We start from the raw sequence: 19,491 nt of genomic DNA, 5'->3' as shown, positions 1-19,491 counted from the left end.
TTTAATACAGCAACTATTTATTGTATTGTAAATCAGATGTCTGAGACCACAAGCTGTAACATTATTCAGAGTTTAGAAGTGCTTGCTTGCTCCACTTCCAAAGGACCTGAGATTAGTTTCAATACTTACATTGATATATTCACAATATCTGTAACTCCAATACCAAGGGATCAAATGTCCTCTTCTGACCTTCATGGATACACACACACACACACACACACACACACACACACACACACACTCTTAAGGGTAAATACTGGATTTATGTAACAACATTTTTAAATGAAATGGATGCATATATAATGAAATTCCTTTATTACTTAATTGGTGAATGATTTCCTAGGTCTTCGGAATTCCCAATTATTTTAAAATGATTAGATCTCTTCTACGTAATGTTTCTGCTTTGGTTTGCCCCACATCTCACAAGAGCAACTCATTTTCTTCTCTAAGTTTGTCTTGCTGAAGAAAGCTTTTAGAAAGTGATTATGTTTCACATGCTTAGGAAGTATATTTCAAAGTGTACTGATGAACTGTGATCAAGAACTCAGATTGAAAACCCTTACCACTAGAACTGATTTCCTAGCATCAGGAGGTGAAACCAAAAGTTCTTCTGTAATATTGGGGCATCCGTATTCAACCTACAGGTCCATAGTATCCAGTAGACTTTCCCATGAAGGAAGAAATCTGAAGATCTGTTTTGCCTTGTAATGGTAAGTCAGTTGCTTTTTTACTGTGTCCTACAGAATGTCTGGCAGACTCTTTCATGAAGCAGGAACCCTGAAGAACTGTCTCACCTTTAGGCAAATTCGGCAGTCATTTTTCTGTGGGTCCTGCATGTTCAGTTCAGAAAGCATACCATCAAGAAGTCCAAGCAAGAGCAATTTTTTGCCCAAATGACTTACAAATTCTGTAAGGAGCCTTTTCAATGCCCATCATCCTCTAGAAGTAGTGCTTGAAGTAGTGCTCTTAAAGGTGCTGCCAGGAGCAGATGTGTCTCATTGTCATGAAAAGTCCTAAGTTCTTTTTTTTTTTCTTTTCTTTTTTTCTTTTTTTTTTTTTTTTTTTTTTTTTTTTTTATTTTTCGAGACAGGGCTTCTCTGTAACTTTTGGTTCCTGTCCTGGAACTAGCTCTTGTAGACCAGGCTGGCCTCGAACTCACAGAGATCCACCTGCCTCTGCCTCCCGAGTGCTGGGATTAAAGGTGTGCGCCACCACCGCCCGGCAAGTCCTAAGTTCTTAAAACCTTTTTTATGTCATATTCTGTAGTTCTTTGGAATGCTAAAGATTATCTATCTAACTGAAATATATCTCTATATATCTAGAAAACCTAACTAACATGACTACAGTTTGACTATTATAAATGACTATCTATTAATCTGTATTTCTTAACTCTACATTACATTTGTAAATGAACTACAGAAATACACATATAATAAAATTGACCTTAAATTTATATCAGTAAAACAAGATCCATACCAATGCAAAGTATTCATCTCTATAGTGTATACTTCTTTAAATGTAAACAAACATATATAAACAATCACTTAGGGAATTTGGGCATTGTTCTCTGGACCACTGTGAAGTACTGTGGGACAATGGTCTTGTACCCTATAAAGATTTGTCACTTATATTGGTTTAATAAAATGCGGATTGGCCAGTAGCCAGGCAGGAAGCATAGGTGGGGCAATGAGAATAATAGAATTCTGGGAAGAGAAAAGGTTCAGTCTGCAGTTGTCACCCAGAGCCAGCAGAAGCAAGATGAAAATGCCTCACTGATAAAAGATTTCAAGCTACATGACTAACACAGACAAGAATTATTGGTTAGTTTAAGATCTAAGAGTTAGTTAATAAGAAGCCTGAGCTAGTAGGCCAACCAGTTTATAATTAATATAAGCCTCTGTTTGTTTCTTTGGGACTGAATAGCTGCAGGATTAGGTTGGGCAGAAACTTCTATGAGCAACTGGGGTTGGACATGAGATTTCAAAAGATACCTAAGATTTCTAGCCCCCCCCTTACTCTCTCTCTCTCCTCCCACCCATGGTTGTAGATGAAAAAAATGAGCTCTCAGTTGTGTTTTTTGCTGCACTGTCGCAGACTCTAATCCTTTGAAGCTATAAACAGAATTAATTTTTTTTATAAGTTCATTGGTCATGGGACTTTGTGACAGAAGCATAACTAAGATACAGGCTAACACATAGGAATGATATCTTCTAGGCCCCAGTCCTCATCAAAGAGCCTCAGGAAAGTAAAGAAAGCTGAGAACAGCAGAAATAACTCCTTTTCAGGAAGAACCCCTTAATTGGTATCAGCTGGTCAGTCCTGAGGTTATATACAAACAAACACTAAAGGAACAGAGCAAACTGTAGCTATATATTGATGTAGGAGTGGGAAGGAGAGAATAACAAACAAAAAAGACCACAAATTTAGAAGGAGCAAGGTATATAGATATGTGGGAGTGGTAAGAGAAAGGAAAGGGAAGCAGGGAAATGATTTATTTATTTTTTAATTGAAAAAACAACTCTGATCCCTTATTCCTAAATATTAATACAGGATAGTTTCATTTTAATCATCCTTTGAACTTCTAGTGACTAAAAAAAATTGCTTAAATATAAGCACACATTCATTTGCTGGGATAATTGACTAAAATGTTTGTGTAAAATGGTTTTCAGTGATAATTAAAGAGAGTTCAAATGAACCATAGCACGAAATGCCAGACCATTTTTTGAACCAGGGTCATGAATGTTATGAGTCACAACAACCCAGGAGCAGTCTACCTGGCATTTTATAATTCCCTTTGCTCACTGAGTATCGTGGCTTTTTACACACCGAGGACATTCCAGGAAGACTGGATTTAGCCAAGCTGCTGAGACAACAGCTGCTGCTGGACATAGCTTAGTGGGGAGATAGAATACAGAAGAGAGAATAATTCAACCACTGTAGAAATACGAGCTGTTGATGTTAATACTCCCCTATAATCATGTCCAAAAGAAGAAATTTAAGTTCTGAAAATTGGAAAGAAAGATGTTTACTTTGGGAAGCATGTATCACATTTGGTTTTATTCATCTGAAAGGGAGCCATAAAGCTTTTTCATGATCTTGTTTTAACCTTTCAGACATAAAGGACTTTGTGAGTATTAAGTCCATTTTACCCTATATATACTTTGATGGACTAAATGATATATGATTTAATAATACTACCTACTTATTTATATATATATATATATTCTAATAAATACATTCCCATACATATAATATATAGGTAATATAGAGATTAGGCAGATAGGTAGGTGGATAGACTAAAGGGAAGGAGTGCTCCGGTATTTCTATGTTTAAAAATCATTGGAACAATAACAATATTTTCTGTCCTTCAGTAACGACTTGTGTGCACTGTGTTCATGTCTCTCTGTTTTCCCATCAGCATAAAACATTCCAGCAGTCTGGGCAAAGTGCTTTCAACCTGTGAACACAGCACTTGTACGGCACAAGAACAGCCTAGGATAAACAGCAAGTCAAACAAAATAAAACAAACAAACAAAGCCCAAAACAAGTAACTACAAACCTTTAACCAAATAGGCACTAGTCACATATTTTGTAATGATATAGTAGCCCATTCTATTAAAAATACTCATGCATTTTATACATTTTATTGGCCCAAACTAAAATCTTAATTTTTAAAAGTTTTAAAGGGGAACTCATCTTTTGAAAGACAGAGGATCACTACTCATTTTATTTTTTCTTGATTTTCTTCTTTTTCTATTAACATAAAACATAGTCCATGACAACCTTCTACAAACAGATGTGTGCAAACAACCCTCTTAGAAATCAAGGTAAAATTGACCTAATTTTTCAGTGGGGTCTATTTTTTATAAGTTCCACATCAACAAATAGAAAGAGAACCCACAGTCTCATGAGTCCTTGCTCCCAACGCAATATCTAACAACCGATTTGAGGATCCAAGAGTATTTTTTTTTTCAAGTATGCATCCTCTCTAAAGCAATTACCGTAAGGGGTGACTTTGGAACAATCTCTGGCATTTGAATAACTTTGAGAAGTCCTCTGTTCTATTTAAATGGCTGGCAATGTCTATTTTGATCCATTACTCCAAAAGAGATAGGAACAAGCACCAGTCAATTTATTCTCATTGATTGTCAGAAAGTCGTGGACTCATTCTGGAAAATGTGGTTACTTTTGACAGTAATGTTGTATTAGTCACTTTATTGCTTCTGTGATAAAATACCATGATTAGAAGCAGTGTATGGAAGAAAGATTTAATTTGCTTCACAATCCCAGAGGGAGAGGCTGTAATGGTGGAGGAATGACAGTCACAGACGGCAGGAGCAGGGAGCTGGGAGATCACATCACTATCTACAAACCAAATAAAGAGAAATAAGCCTGGAAATATGGTGAGGCTATGAGCTCTCAGAGCTTCCACTTCATGCCCACACTATGTCACCTTCTCAAACAGTGGTGCTAACGAGGGACCAAGTATTTCAATACCTGAGCCCATGGGTAGGTAGAATGTCACATTCAAACTACCACACAGGGCAATCACATGCCACATAGCCACATTATCCCCTTCCTATCTTCCGCCAATGCCTCCTACCTCCTCCTCCTCACAGTAACTTAAGTATTGAACTGTCTCCTTGGGTTAGACTTCTTGGTTAACTCTTTGCTGGGCTCTTCACAGAGTATGTCCGTGGCTGTCACTTTTGAGTCAAAAGACATAAACTCAGATTTAGCAAGGTATTTGGCAGAATATGCTCAATAGAAAGGCTATTATTACTAGATTTAGGAATATGCCACACACTCTTGCCACTAATTTATGCCATTTTTCAGCAATTAAATGTGTTCCAGACACTGTTCTTGGTGCTGGGAGTACAGCAACACTAGAGACATACAAGTGTTCCTACACATAAGTCAACCCTCTTCACCAGCCTGTTTTCTTATAAAGTAGTTTGGCCCTGATGCTAACAACATTTCTCAGAGTTCCCAGTTTCCAGAACCTGTCCAAAACACCCGTCTTTCTTTATTATCCAGTCTTAGTCTGTTATAGCCACAGAAAACAAACTAAGACAGAATCTTCACAGGAAGAGGTCAGAGAAGAAACCACAATGAGAACTCAATAGTCTACAGCCTAGAAAACACCCCTTACCATACTTAAATTATGTTGACCCCTGACCTTGGATTTCCGTATTTCAGAATAGTGAGATGCAGGTTTCTATCATTCATTAGCTATCTTGTCTATGATACTTGGTTGTAACAGCTGCACTTGTTACACACAAGTCACAATAGCACTTGAAATCTGAAGCTTTGGGGATTGTTAAACGCTCTCAAACTGAAGGGAAATTGAAAAATATAGAAGCAATAACGTATCAGATAAGTGGGGAAACTATATTGCCACAGCAAGTTTGGTATCATGAATTACTCCAGAAACTGGAAAACAGATAATCTGGTCTAATTGGAGTAGTCATTGTAATCTAAAGCAAAAAGAAGCCATATAAACTTTTAAAAATTAATTTAATTGTTTTATTTCTGACATAATTATACATAAATATTTTTAAAATCCTCAGTTTTAAAGAATTTTAAGAATCTTAAATTACACTAACATGTGCAATAACGTAATTCTTGCATTTTTATTAATAATTCTTGAGTTGTCAATTAAGTAAATAATTATTTTTTTGTAAAAATAATGAACCTCACTATTGAAGGATTTTCAACTATAGAAGCAAGAATTTAAGTAGAAACATTGTACCGTCATAATAGGATTCAAAATAGATATATCTCTATGTCGTACAAAACAGTACATTTTATTTCTATTCTTTATTACCAAAATGGCTAAAGAACAACCCCACATCAATGGGGGGAAACTTGATGACCAGATTGCTTCTAGGGTCACAGTCAGCTACCTTATATAACCTAAGGCCAGCTGCCCCAAATTGGTATTGTATGCAGTGGGCTGGACCCTCCTCCATCATATAGCAATCAAGACATGACCACAGGCCAATCTGATGGAGGCAGTTCCTCAGTTGAGAAGCCCTCTGTACAGGGGTCTCTAGTTTGTATGGAGCTGACAACAAAGTAACCAGTATAGTTAGAAACTGAAGCAAACACTCTTCCCACTACAGCTCAGATGAGAGGTGTCCACTCCCATTTCCACATAGGAAACTGAGTTTACAGTGGTTACTTGATTACTCAAAATATGCAATGGTCACACTAGGATCGTCTCACTATGCCTCCTGCTCTGGATCTTTAGTTTTTTTAAGATATGACATGAGAAATGGGTGTATGTGTGTGAATATTTGCATCTACCATGAATCAAAAACAATTGCCAAAGTTACAGTGTATCTTGCACTGATTTATAAATAATGAGAACTATGAAACTGATTTAATATTTGAAATGAAGTGGTTTCCAGCTTCATGCAGACTGAAATGAATAAGTAAAGCCATATAGCAGTATTTCTGAGGGTGTGTTCTCATTTCCATAGCAACCCTCTCTCTATAAAATTGCAACCAATCACATCTATCAGGGAACAGACTTCACACCATGGTGTACTAGCGCCCATAGCTCTGTCACCATCTATTCCAGCTTGGATCTTGAATGTCCTGAATCACAATCTGTTGAAGACATGTTCCCCAGGTAGTTCTATCACAAGATCACACAATCTTTACTAGGTAGGGCTCTATAAGTCTGGTTCAGATTACAGGGGATATGTCCTAAAAGAGATAGTGAGACTCTGACCAACTTCCTTTCCCTTTTTTCTGCTTCTTTGTTCAGAAAGTGAGCCATTTTATCCCACCATGAAGAAACACATGAAGCAGCGATTTGCCACAGGTAAATGGCAATGATACCAAGTAGACATGGGTTGGAATCTCCTTAACTGTGAACATAAACATCTTTTCTCCATATCAAAATGAATGTCTTGGCTATTTTATTGTAGTTATAAAAAACTGACTAGTAATCTATTTGCCATTTGTTTGCATGCCTGATTCCAGAAAGCAAGTTCATGGTGGTCACGAATGCTAATTTTCATTCTTAAAGGTTACCACGGTGTTTCATATAGAGTTTGTGCTAGATCAATGCATTCGGTTTCAAACCGAATATTGTTGACACTGGAGCATAGTGAATGTCTCCTTACATACAGGCCTCTAGTGGAATCCTTTACTTCTTTCAATGAGAAGGTCAATTTTATTAAGTATGTAAATACATAAATTAAATAAAGAAATTTAAGCCAGCGAAAATTGTTTTCCTTTTTTAGTTCATGCCTCCTTTAATTCACCATTCCTTCCAATGGCAAATTACTGAATTAAGTCTTACAAAAGCAGCCAAACAAAATGTGCGTGCATGTGAACGGAACATAATGCATGATTATTCGTGCAGATACCGTATCAGCTAATAAATACTAGACGGGTAGTTTACAATTAGTTCACAAAGGATTTGGCACTAGCCTTTTCCTCAGAGTGCTATGACCCAAAATAATCTACTTCTGCTTTAGCAATTCAAGTTACAACCACTCTCAGAGTTTAGTACCACGGGGATAAAGAGAAATCATAAAGAACTTTTGGTTTCATGGCGGACAAGTTTTGAAATTTGTCAAGGTATTTGGAAACAAATTTGTTCTCTGATTCCGAGGCTGCCTTCTTCGAGTCAGCCTCGCTGTATGTTCTCTATAATCCAATTTCTTTCAAGATGGCTTTCAGCTCCCCGGCGCTGTTTTGTTCACAATTGATGTTAAGCACGACGGAATGCAAGCACTTGCAGCATCAAAGCAAATGGCATCCTACCACCAGGAACTTCCTGGCACAGGTTCACAAAATGAGATTTAATTGCTCAGAGTGGCAGAGGACAGACAGAACTAACGGGTGGTCTTTCTAGAATGTCCTATAACCTTCACTGAAACAGCGATGGGGTGCCTCAATACCAGAATTTCTCTACTTACCTTGACATCAAGCAGTTTTGCTATTACCTTGAAACAAAAACTCAGGACATTTAATAAAGAAACTTAAAGTAAAAGAGGTTTATTTTTTTAAAAGCAAAATGAACAAAGAAACCAAACCAAAGCAAAATAAAACAAAAATCCCACACCATTCCTTTAAAACACCGAGGATTTGCTGGTAATTTCCAGAACCTTGCATTATCGGCCTATCAACACTTTACATTTTGTTTGAGAATAGCAAATGTGTTTCCTACACAAGTAAATCAGATCATGGGACTCCTCAGTTTGACCAAATATTTCAAATTGCTCCACAGGGATGGTTCAAAGACAAAACAAGATGGCCAATGTCTGCATAAAAATCTACACCCAAACAGACAATATCAACAAATATAAGGGCACTGCTATACTCCACAGAGACAATATTCTATTTACCTAAAATGATGTTTTACTGGCTTCTTCCCTTTCTGATCTGAGGGAGAGGGCAATGAGATGTTCTAGACTGGAATATTTATACATTTGGTCATCACTTATCTATTAACTATGCATTTTTAGCTGTGAAATGATGCCATCTGTTTGTTCAAATTACATAGATTATGTCAATATTCACAACAGAACAGACAACTAAGAGGTCTGACTCTGAACAACTTCATCCTGAAATACTACTGCCTTCCATTTGTTCTCCCATAATCATACAAGAAATATTTAAAGGCAAAACCCTACAGGCCTTTTATTTATTGTAAGTATGCTAATCAACATCTTTAAGTTGTTTTTAATCTTTTAAATACTTTGTAGCAAGTAACATGGCAGGTGCTATGATTTCAGCCACAATAAGGCTGACACTTCTGGGTTCTAGGGTCATGCATGTGCTGACAAGCCCTCAGGCAGAGACCCCATGTGACCTACACGCACGCATGTTTACATCATCCATGTATGAACTCAGCTAAGCCCTTGTGCACATGTGTGAGCACCATCATTTGCATATGATGTAATCACGTCAAACCCATGTGCATGCGCTAGGCAGCTTTCAAAAGCTGGACGCTCCCTCCCCTCCTCCTCTCTCCTCTCTCTCTCTCTCTCTCTCTCTCTCTCTCTCTCTCTCTCTCTCCCTCCCTCCCTCCCTCCCTCCCTCCGTCCCTCTCTCTCTCTCTCTCTCTCTCTCTCTCTCTCTGCACACTGACTTCCCCAGGCCTGTACATGCACCCTCTAATAAACTCTTAAGCAGGTTTGTTGTGTGTTTCCTGTTTCCTTCTCACTCGCACCAGGTAATTTCAGCAGGGTCTTTAAAAACGTGATGACTTTATTTCCTTGTAGATGCTTTGAAAACACCAAGGAAGAGCAGTGATTGGGTGTTTCTCAAATGCTTCAGTCAATAGCAGCAGCGTCTTGTTACTGACCATGTATGTCTTCCATTGGCTTCTGACTGGAAGGGATCTGTGAGGATATGTCTTTGGAGAAGGATTTTAATCGCTTTGAATATGCACCCAGAACAGGGATTATTGGAAGGGCTGGTGTTTCTACATATTGTCCTGAGGGATCTCTGTGATGTTTCCCATAAAGACTATTAATTCCATTCTCAGTTTCCTAACCATCTCAACCATTCACCCTTACAGGTTAGCTCCAGAGTGGAGGAACTTCATTTCACAGATGAGGACCTAGATTTTGTGAACATTTCCTGTGTTACTTGCCACCAGCTGATAGAATGAAGGTAAGATCTCTGCTGTCCCTCTTTAAATCAAGTTGACTTCAAATCTCTGTAAGTCTTGGTAAAGCAATGCCATTTAACATTAATATTCCTATATTTTCTAACCTATCAATTCTATATGTGTCCATTTTAGTAAAATTTGAAATGAGACTGAATTCTATGTTTCTCTTCCTTTCTAGAAACAAGTACCTAAAAGAGAACAACATAATGTTTCCTGACCTTAAACGGAAAAGTCATTTTCTCCATGCTGGTCTAATTGGTAGCACTGGATCTCTGACTCACTCAGTCCATCTGAATTAGGAACTTTGTGGGGTTTTGAATAAGAAATGCAGTCATAGACTCATACATTTGAATGTTTTGTCCCCACTTGGTGGTACTGTTGGATCGGTTAGGGAGCTGAGACCTTGATGAGGGAAGTATGTCACTGGGGGCCGACACTGAGCTGTCAAAGCCTTGCACCATTCCCAGGGCCCTCTTTCTGTGATAGGTGAACTCTCAGAGTCCTGTTCCAGCTATCCTCTACCTGCTATAACACCCACTCCTGCCAAGATGGTGATGGATTCTTATCCCTCTGGAACCAAAGCCTCAGGCAAACCCTTCATTTGTGGTTCTGTGACAGCAATAGAAAAGTAACTCATACATCTTGCTTCTTTGTAGTTTGCCAAAACCAAGGCCTACAATAGTGTATTACTTTATCAGATTTTTATCACAGTGATAGATGCCTGACAAAAACAATGAAAAGTCTGAAATATTTATTTTGGCTTAACAGTTTCAGAATGCTCAGCTCATAGTTTCTTAGCCCGGTATCACTCGGCAGAATGTCATAGAGGTAAGAACCAACACAGGAGGAAGTTATTCATCTCATGGCAAGACAGAAGTAGAGAAAGAAGAATTCTCATGCTCACCGGTCTTCCTGGTTTCCTCCTTCAATTTCCTCATGGCTCCAAGACTAGGACTGGAGCTACCTATGTTCAGGATGGATCTTCCCTCCCAGTTAATCCTTTCAGAAAAAACCCTCCTAGAGACATCCACAGCACCAACATTCCAAGTGATTTTAAAACCAGTCAAGTTGGCAGCACAAATCCTCACAGCTGACCCTGAAACATCTGGGATCATGTCTTCTTACCCTGAAGCCTTCCTTTGGTGTCCTGATTAAGGTCCATCCATTATAGGAGTCCTTCCTCCAGTCACTGCACATCCTTGTTTTCCAGCTGAAGGAATACAGGATATACCACCTCAAAACTAGGCTATCTGCTATTTGTATATATTGATTATTTCACCTAAAGGCCTTGAAAAACAGAAACTGCACTGGGAGCCTAAGATGGTTAATATTTACAGTCAACTTGACAAGATCTTGAATCATCAAAGAGACAGCATCTTGGGCATGTCTGTGAGGGATTATCTAGATTAGGTTGGTTGAGGTAGTTTGACCTGCATTGCACAAAGTGCATCAAAGTTAGAAAGAGAACTGAGACCAGTGTTCACATCTCTCTGTTCCAATACGAACAGCTGCCACACTCTGTTCCAGCCATGACTTCTCTGTGATTATGGACCCAAACTATGAGCCAAATAAACCTTTCCTTTTTGACATGACTTCTGGCAGGTATTTCGTCACAGAGGTAAGAAAAGTAACTAATACAGAAACCATCTCCCCTTAACTGCTTACAGACAGATCCTCCAAATGACCTCAACCTTCTTCAAACCCCTTCTTGGGAATGTATGAACCAGGGAAGATGAATTCTGTTCAAAAGATTTTGAGATTACAAAGACATACTATTGAATCCTCCCTTAAGAATCACAAACAGACCTATCAACCACATGGACAGGAAAGTACTTCTCAGGAAAGTTGTTTATTCCAGAAACTTCAGGAAACAAGACAGACATGAAGACATCTTAAAAAGAAGGGAGGGGGAGAAACCCTGTCTCGAAAATCCAAAAAAAAAAAAAAAATGGGAGGGAAGCTATCACTTTAATAAGATACAGACATATTATAATTATAAAGCCTCTCCAAATCCAGCTGCTCACATATGTTCACTGCGAACTCTGAAAGACCAATTTTTCTTCTCTCCTCTTTCTCTTTCTCTTCTATGTACTGGACAACAAACTAAATCTGCTTTCCCTGACATTCTGGTTCTCTCTCTCTCTCTCCTTCCCTTCATTCCTCCCTCTGTTCATTAATGCTGTGTTCAGGAGAGCCAGACGGTGGCAACAACCTGAATGTCAACTGAAAATCGGATAAAGAAAATATGGTACATTTATATAATGGAGTTCTTACTCAACTGTTAAACAAACAAAAATGGACAACTCCTGAAATTTGCAGGTAAAAGCCTAGAACTGAAAAAACAAACAAGCAAATAAGTTTTCTCTGATTGAAGTAGCTCGGACACAGAAAGACAAATAAGGTATATGTTTGCTTATATGTGGATCTTAGCTGTTAAGTCAATGATAAACAAGCTACAATATGTAGAAACACAGAGGTTAGTCACAGAGTGAGGGACTGGGGGGGGCAGATAGATATTGTTAGGAAATTGAAATTGAATAGTTAGTTAGTTAGTTAGTTAGTTAGTCAGTCAGTCAGTTAGTTAGTTAGTTAGTTAGTCAGTTAGTTAGTTAGTTAGTTACAGGTGGATGGGGCTGTAATGGGAGCATTAAGTGTGGAGGGAAAGAGAGAGGTGAACAAAGAGAAAATAGGAAGGAGACAGCTAAAATTAAGGGCTGTTTGAGGGGTGCTGGGGAAACCTGAAATCGCCAAATAATGGGAGAGACGGAGTCCCAAATGGACATCTCTCATCAACAAATGAAGCTTCGAGTAGTGGGACAAGGTTACGTCTAGTTGTCACCCAACGGGGTCCTGTGGGTATCCCCAAACAACCCAAGCTATTGCCAAGATTATAAGTTGCTCTCCACAAATCGATGGCAAGGCCCCATTGCTGAAGACAACACTTGAACACCAATTGAGCACAGAGAAATTGAGCTGGGTTTCTATAGAGAGCCCTTACCTCTCTGCCCTAGTGTATTTGACCAAGGAAGGTACTCTGCAAAATACCAAAAGAGAAACATAGATGCCTAGCTAGTCACAAACTCTTGATCTAAAATGTTCTACCTGCTAGACAATGCTGGCACAAAGCTTGTTTGAGTAACTTACCACTATCTGACTTCAGGTCCACTCAACAAGAATGAAAACAATATCTGTCAGTGTTTTTGTAACCAAAAACCTGAGACTAGACAGCCAAGGACCTAGAGTAAACCCAAGTGCTACTGTTCTAAGGCAATACAAAAGTAGCTATAAAATGACCTCCTGTTATACTCAGAGATCAATGCCTTGCTCAGACATCATCAGAGAAGCATCCTCCTGCAGCAGATAGGAACAAATACAAAAACTGACGGCTAGACATTATGCATAGTCAGATCTTGGGACGCCCAGCCCTAAATGAGATGTCACCTTCCAATCCCTGTCCTCAGAGTTCAGAGAAACTCATGGAAGAGGAGACAGAAAGATTTTAAGAGTTAGAACAAATGGAGGACTTAAAGAATACAAAGGTCTGAGCCGGGCGGTGGTGGCGCACGCCTTTAATCCCAGCACTCGGGAGGCAGAGGCAGGCGGATCTCTGTGAGTTCGAGACCAGCCTGGTCTACAAGTGCTAGGTCCAGGACAGGCTCCAAAACCACAGAGAAAAAAAAAAAAGAATACAAAGGTCTGTGAATCAACTATGCAAAGCTCATATGAATTCATAGAAACTAAGGCAGCAAGTACAGGACATGCACAGGCCTTTACCGGGTTCTTTAAGTATGAATTATGGCTTTCTGTTTAGTGACTTTTATGGGATTCCTGAGTGTTTGAAAATGTGGGTCTCATATTCTTATACTTTATTTTGGGTTCTTTTCCTTCTGTTCCTTTGTTTTGTCCAGTTCTGATCTGTAAGTTTTTCTTTGATCTTAATTAATTTAAGTTTAGTTTTATTTTATTATTATCCCTTCAGTTTGTTTTCTAAAGAAAGACAGAAAGAGAGTGGATCCAGGTGGGAAAGGAGGTGTGGAGGGACTGGGAGAAACAGAGGGAGGGGAAACTGTAATCAGGATATTTTATGTGAGGGGGGAAAATCTATTTTCATTAAAATTTAAAAGAAAAAGAAAGGGAGAGGAGGTAAGAGGGTAGAAAAGCATGCCTCTGGATGCCATGAAGTTTTAGCTGAAAAAAAAAAGAACACTTTGAAAGTTCATTAAAGTAGGAGTTTGCACCAAAATAATGCCTTTGTTCAGTGACTAATACTACTTTAAGATTCTATAACAGATAACTTGAATGTTAAAATGTAACTACTGAGTCACACAAGAAAACAGAAATATCTCAGTCTTCATCAATGGGACCTTGGCTGCTTGGAGCCTGACCCAGTGGTTTGTGCTGCTTCTGGGAACCGAAGAAAGAAGCTGGTCGGGAAGTGTAGGGTGGGAACCACAGAAAGATGCCAGTCTGCTCTCATCCTTGACAGCCAGAGTTGTGCTGGATAGACATTAAAAATGTTCCTGTTTCTATGAGTAATTCTGTCCTGGTCAAATAACAGAAATCCTAAAACTGTTTAGGGGAACTGCTTTGTGTTCTGATTTCTTGTTTTTTAATCTTTATTCTCCTTTTACGTAAACATAAAGGACCACAGCAGCCTGGAAGCTATATGTGACTAGACACTTCCCAGATCCCGGAAGGTGTTCCCAAAACTGCAGTCCAGTACGGACACCACAGTAGAGAAAAGATCATGAAGACATTCTAGGTGGGACAACTGGACTGTCCAGGCTGTCCTTGCATGCTGCAAACTGGTAAAGCCTTATTAACCCCTAGATAGACCATTTGGGAGTATAGAAAAAAAAACTAAAATAGTTGTATTTTCTGTAAAAGAAAAAGGTTTTATTATAACAAGGAATTTAAATCTTTTTATCTCCCCAACCTTGTAAAACTTCTATTTTCACAAAGTCCTTGCTACAATTTAGAACTGAAGTGTCTTAGTTTTCTTTCATTTCATTTGTGCTGAGTCTTTTAAAAATAGCCAATCACAAAAGACTGTGAGGTGAGGAGCTACACAGACACCGCCAGCTTTAGAATAAAACCACCTGAACTTCTTGTCTTTGCTTACTTGCTTCTCTGCTTTACTGAGTAGTACGTGCTTGTGAGCAGAAGTAAAGTTTGTCCCTATTGAATTATCTTTCTTTTCCACTCCATATTTACTTCTAACAGTGGAAGTTCCCTTTTGGAACCCACTGCCGCCATTATACATGAGTTCTGTCTGCCCCGTTTCTCCTATATCTTCAGCTATAATAAATTCATTTTCTGAAACTCAACCAACCTACCTTGTCTGTGGAATTTATCCTGTGACGTCACCCTGGGTGGTTTTGGAGGTCACTGAATGTCTGGGGTCCTAGTACACCTCATCTTCAGATTATTCTCACCCGAGGCAAGACAGGTGTCTTCCTCCCAGAATACCTGTCCTCCTCTTCCCCTTTCAAAGCCTTATTTCAGACAATTAGGTCCTAACCCCTCTTTCTCATGGAGCTGAGCCCTGAAGGGACAAATTTATTATGGAAGAATAAGCAGTGTGTTGTCTGCTTATTGATCTCCCAAAAAGTACCTGGCACAAGTGACTCCAGAGGTAAAACCAAGTAATTTCTTAACTATTCTAATAGGCTGTCCATTTCTTCTCAGGAGGCAGTCCTCTCTGAGAATGCACACTCTGTGTTCTTGTCACTCAAACAGTGTTCTTTACTAAAACTTTTGTATTGCCTCTGCTTTGTAAGTACATCTGTCTGCATTCCATTACAGACACACCAATAACCCAACTATTACTTGATTGAGTAGTTCCTGAGTAAATTCAGTTACGGATTCACTTTAAACACAGGTTGTTTGTGACTGCAATCCAACTCCTCATTTTGAAAGTGGAGTGATGAAGAGCTCCAAGCACATGCTTGATCTTTTCTCAACTCAGTCTTGAATAGTTTAGCAAGATATTTTGACAGGCATTCCTTTCTGAGGAGAACACGCATCTTGATCCAACACAACTATAAATGTTATGAAACACCAAGCATCAACCCAATCCAGTCAAATTGTATTTTTACAAACATAACATAAAGCGGAAGACAAAAAGCGAAAGAACTCTCTGCCATAAGACGGCCTGTAATGACAGGTGAGCCTGAGGCCAGCCTGGTGTTCAGAGTGAGTTCCCAGACAACCAGGACTACACAGAGAATCCCTATGTTGGAAAATAAAAGCTGTAAACAAAATTAGCAGTTTTCTTCACAGTCCTACTAAAAATATAAAGCAATGTCCCCGCTCATGCTTTCATTGCACTTCAGAGTTTCTCCTAATATCCTTAATCAACTTCCCTTGATTTTCTGAGAGTTTTTCTTTATGTTTTCCTAAGCCAGTGACAATTAAAATAAAAATTTCAAAGGAGTAAAGCCAAAGAGGAAAAACTACAAAAATCCGATTTGGTTTTCCAACCCTCACCCTCTCCTCATTTCCCAGCCACTAATCCGCTCTCAGGCAGCACAATAGAACAGCTAGACAGAAAGAAGGGAAATAAAATTGGCCAGCTACTACATTGTCCTTGCTAATCTGTGCCACTTACATAAGGGTTAGGAGGCTTGTTTTATCATTTAAACAGACTTAAAAGCCCTTCGCAAATGAGATTTAGTTCCTACAAAAGAATGAATTGGTTGGTGCTATTTGGCGAGTTGCTTCTAGCGCAGAGCTGACTTGGCAGTAACCAGGCTGCTTCTTGGGCCACATGGAGTGTAAGCAAAGACTGCTTCCAGCTGCCAAACCCCCGAAGCCTCAAACTGATTAAATTCTTACCAGGAGGTGAACAGAGTGAGGGCCAGGCTCAAAGGCCAATCATACCAGAACTTGAGCTATACCTGAACAAACACTTTTTAAGCAGACAACTCAAGGTCACTCTGGGTGTTCAAGCCCCTTGACTCTTCTCTCGAAAGGAAAATGAAGAGCAGACTGGAAGACTGCAGAGGCTGGAAAACTCCACACCGTCCAAGTTGTGAAGGAACAACCAGCTAAGCTCTTTGATTCATCATTGGTCAGACTGGCCTTGAGCACAAAGACAAACCGCAAAACTAACTCCTTTGCCAGCATCAGAACAAAAGTAATTAGGAGGAAAATGTGCTCTTAGCATCAAATGTGCTCTCTGCATCAAAATCTAGACGATAACCATATACCATACACCAACTGTATGTTTTACCTGGCACACCTTGAACAGATGTTCAGAGTGACTTTGGCCTGTGGCTCAGCAGGGTGCGTAGGACGACCGTGGTTAAATTTGCTCCCAGAAAGAACCAGAGTGGTAACGCCCTCCATTCTTAAGTCATCCAGATCTTCTGCAAAAACACAACAATAACAGGAGGAATTAAATCCAGTTGAATTAAACAGAGAAAAAAACATGTTTAACGGTACCTACCCGTAATTTGTAAAGTAAACCACTATTTTGTATTTTCTATGAAATAAACCAACTCGTGTACACTATATTTTCCATTTTTTCTAGGAGTATTTGGGTCAATAGCAGCTACACAGCCTGACACCTCCACCTGCAGTCTGAGGGGCTTATCTGTAATGGATTAAATAAAAATGAGCAGCCATTTCCAGACATGGACAGCATAGTTCCCCAAGTGACTGCAGTGGGCAGCATGGGCCACGAGTTTCAGGAAGGAAGCCATGTGGTGGGTGAGAAACCTTGATGGGGCAACCAGCCCTACAAGGAGAGACAGACAGACATGCCACAAGACCACGACGTAGGGCTCCAAAGGCGGCTGGTCTGGTAGAGAAGCCACATGGTGGGTGAGAGACAGAGACATGCAGAGTGAGGTTGGATATTTATTTAGTGGGTTACAGAGAAGAAAGGAGAAGAGGAGACGAGCAGAGAGAAAGAGACTGGGGGAGAAGTGGGGAAAACAGAGAGAGGCAGAAGCTGCCTCTTTCGGGGAAGAGAAAAGGAAAGAGATTTGAGATTTGAGCTGCTAGCAGGAAGGAAGCTGCCTCAGAAGACTTGGGGGGCACAAGACACACAGGATGGAGTAGGCAGGACTTGTCTCTTAAAGGGACAGGACAGATCAATTACCTTATCCACTCAGGGAAGGCCAGATTTTACCTATACCAAAGAATCAGGGTCAGTCAGTATGAAGCTGCATTGGGTTGATTAAGTAGGGATGAACACTTCAGGTTTAAGTGTAGGCAGCAGTGAGCTAGACAAATATTCTGTCCAAAGCCGACCCCCAAGATAGCTGTACTGCTGACAATGTCTTTAACAGAAGGGCTCTGATCAGGTAAATAGAAGCCTAAATTCTGCACCCTGGGGAGTCTCCTGACAGGTGTTTCTGTTTACCGGGAAAGTAGATCTTGTAAAGAAACCCACCTTAGCCCTCCTTTAATCCAGCCCCAAAGGTTATTTATCTTCATAAGGGCATCAAATTGTCTGTTCCTTATCAATTTGAACAATCTGTATCAGCCCAAAGATAACCACCCTGCAGACTGTCCTACAAAATCTGCTTTCTGCTTGTTTTTTTTTTTTTTTTTTTTTTTTTTTTGCCATTTTGCTTCTTCCCTCCTCCCACAGTTGAGAGACAGTCTTGGCAATCTGATCAGCAAAAAATCTTTCTTTCTACCCATGGAGTGGTCTAGTTCAGTGTTTTTACTCCATCCTCACCTACAGCAAACATTCTCTAGTGCCTTGATAGCAGCATGAATGAGTCTGTGGCTTTTGAAGTTATGTTGTTGAAAGGCCATATTTTACAACTGGTTTTAAAATGTAAGAGAAGTTTAAAATGGACATAGTATCAAGCGGCCTTGTCAGTATGTAATGCCGTACTTTTGGGTTAGTGCAGCTCCTCTACCCTCTGTTCCCTTGCAGAGTTTCTTTGGACAGTGGACAACGAACAATATTTACAACTGGCCCATGTGTAGACAGTAAGTACCTGTGGAGTGTGCAGTCACAAGGATGGCAACTGTATCATACAGTCTCTCCAGAAGGTTCTAGAAGAGCACTGAAGAGGGGGCAGAAAGAGTGTAAGAACCAGAGGTCGGGATACTGAGACGAAATGTCTTCTGAACATGCCAGGACCACTGCACTCATGCAGCCACAGTGGCTACAGCTACCTGCTTTCCTGAACTTGTGTGCATGCGCCTCCACAAGAGGAATTCAGTCCGTATGACAGAGTGCTTGCAGAAGGCACACACACTACCTGAGTAGCCATTCAGAGTTGATGGCTTCTAGGGGAGGAAGTCAGTTTTCTTTAGGGGAATGGCCCCACATTTGTGGACACATTGACATAGAGGAAGCACTAATTAAACGCAGTGGTTTATTGAAATAAAATTAAAAAAAATAAAAGTATGAGATCGGGGAGATGCCAGATAACATGAATTGAGATGGACTATATTTACAGAGAATTATCAAAAAATAAATTAAAAAATATGTTTGAACATTAAAATTTAAAAGTGAAGCAAGCTTGATGATGTTTAGAAAATACAAGCTTATATATCCTAAATAATTTCCTTTGGTAAATTAAATTGCAAGGTGGTTTTATAAGAAACATTGATTCATTTTAGGGATGAGAAGAGTATTGATATGGTTAAATTCAAAGGCAGTACACATCCTGACTGAAGGCTCTTTTTGAGATAACTCTAAGAGAAAGGGAATATTGTCTCTGCAAATGACATTGATCTTTCCCATTATGTTGTAGTTCTTGACTCTCAGCCAGCAAAAAGGCAAAGTGAGAAAGGTTCCTGTCCCTTCCCATGTTCCCTTTATTTCCTGTCTTTTGGCCATAGTTGAAAACAAATTATATGAAAGGATTTAAGGAATGTGAAAT

General features: G+C 39.5%; 1 protein-coding gene across 3 annotated transcripts in view; it reads right to left on the bottom strand.

The window, feature by feature from the left end:
* C16H8orf34 (chromosome 16 C8orf34 homolog) overlaps positions 1-19,491 on the bottom strand; it is a 371,793-nt gene that overhangs the window by 124,347 nt on the left and 227,955 nt on the right. For 2 of the 3 annotated variants that reach the window (XM_057790534.1, XM_057790536.1), the window contains one exon: positions 16,872-17,007. In XM_057790534.1, coding sequence (XP_057646517.1) covers positions 16,872-17,007 — 136 coding nt within the window. The remainder of the gene's footprint in view (positions 1-16,871; positions 17,008-19,491) is intronic. The other variant, XM_057790535.1, reaches the window with a different exon arrangement.

The sequence above is a fragment of the Chionomys nivalis genome, chromosome 16 (genome assembly GCF_950005125.1).
Source record: "Chionomys nivalis chromosome 16, mChiNiv1.1, whole genome shotgun sequence".
Taxonomy (NCBI): Eukaryota; Metazoa; Chordata; class Mammalia; order Rodentia; family Cricetidae; genus Chionomys; species Chionomys nivalis.
The sequence above is the reverse complement of the archived record's forward strand: the minus strand, read 5'-3'. Positions and strand labels throughout refer to the sequence as shown.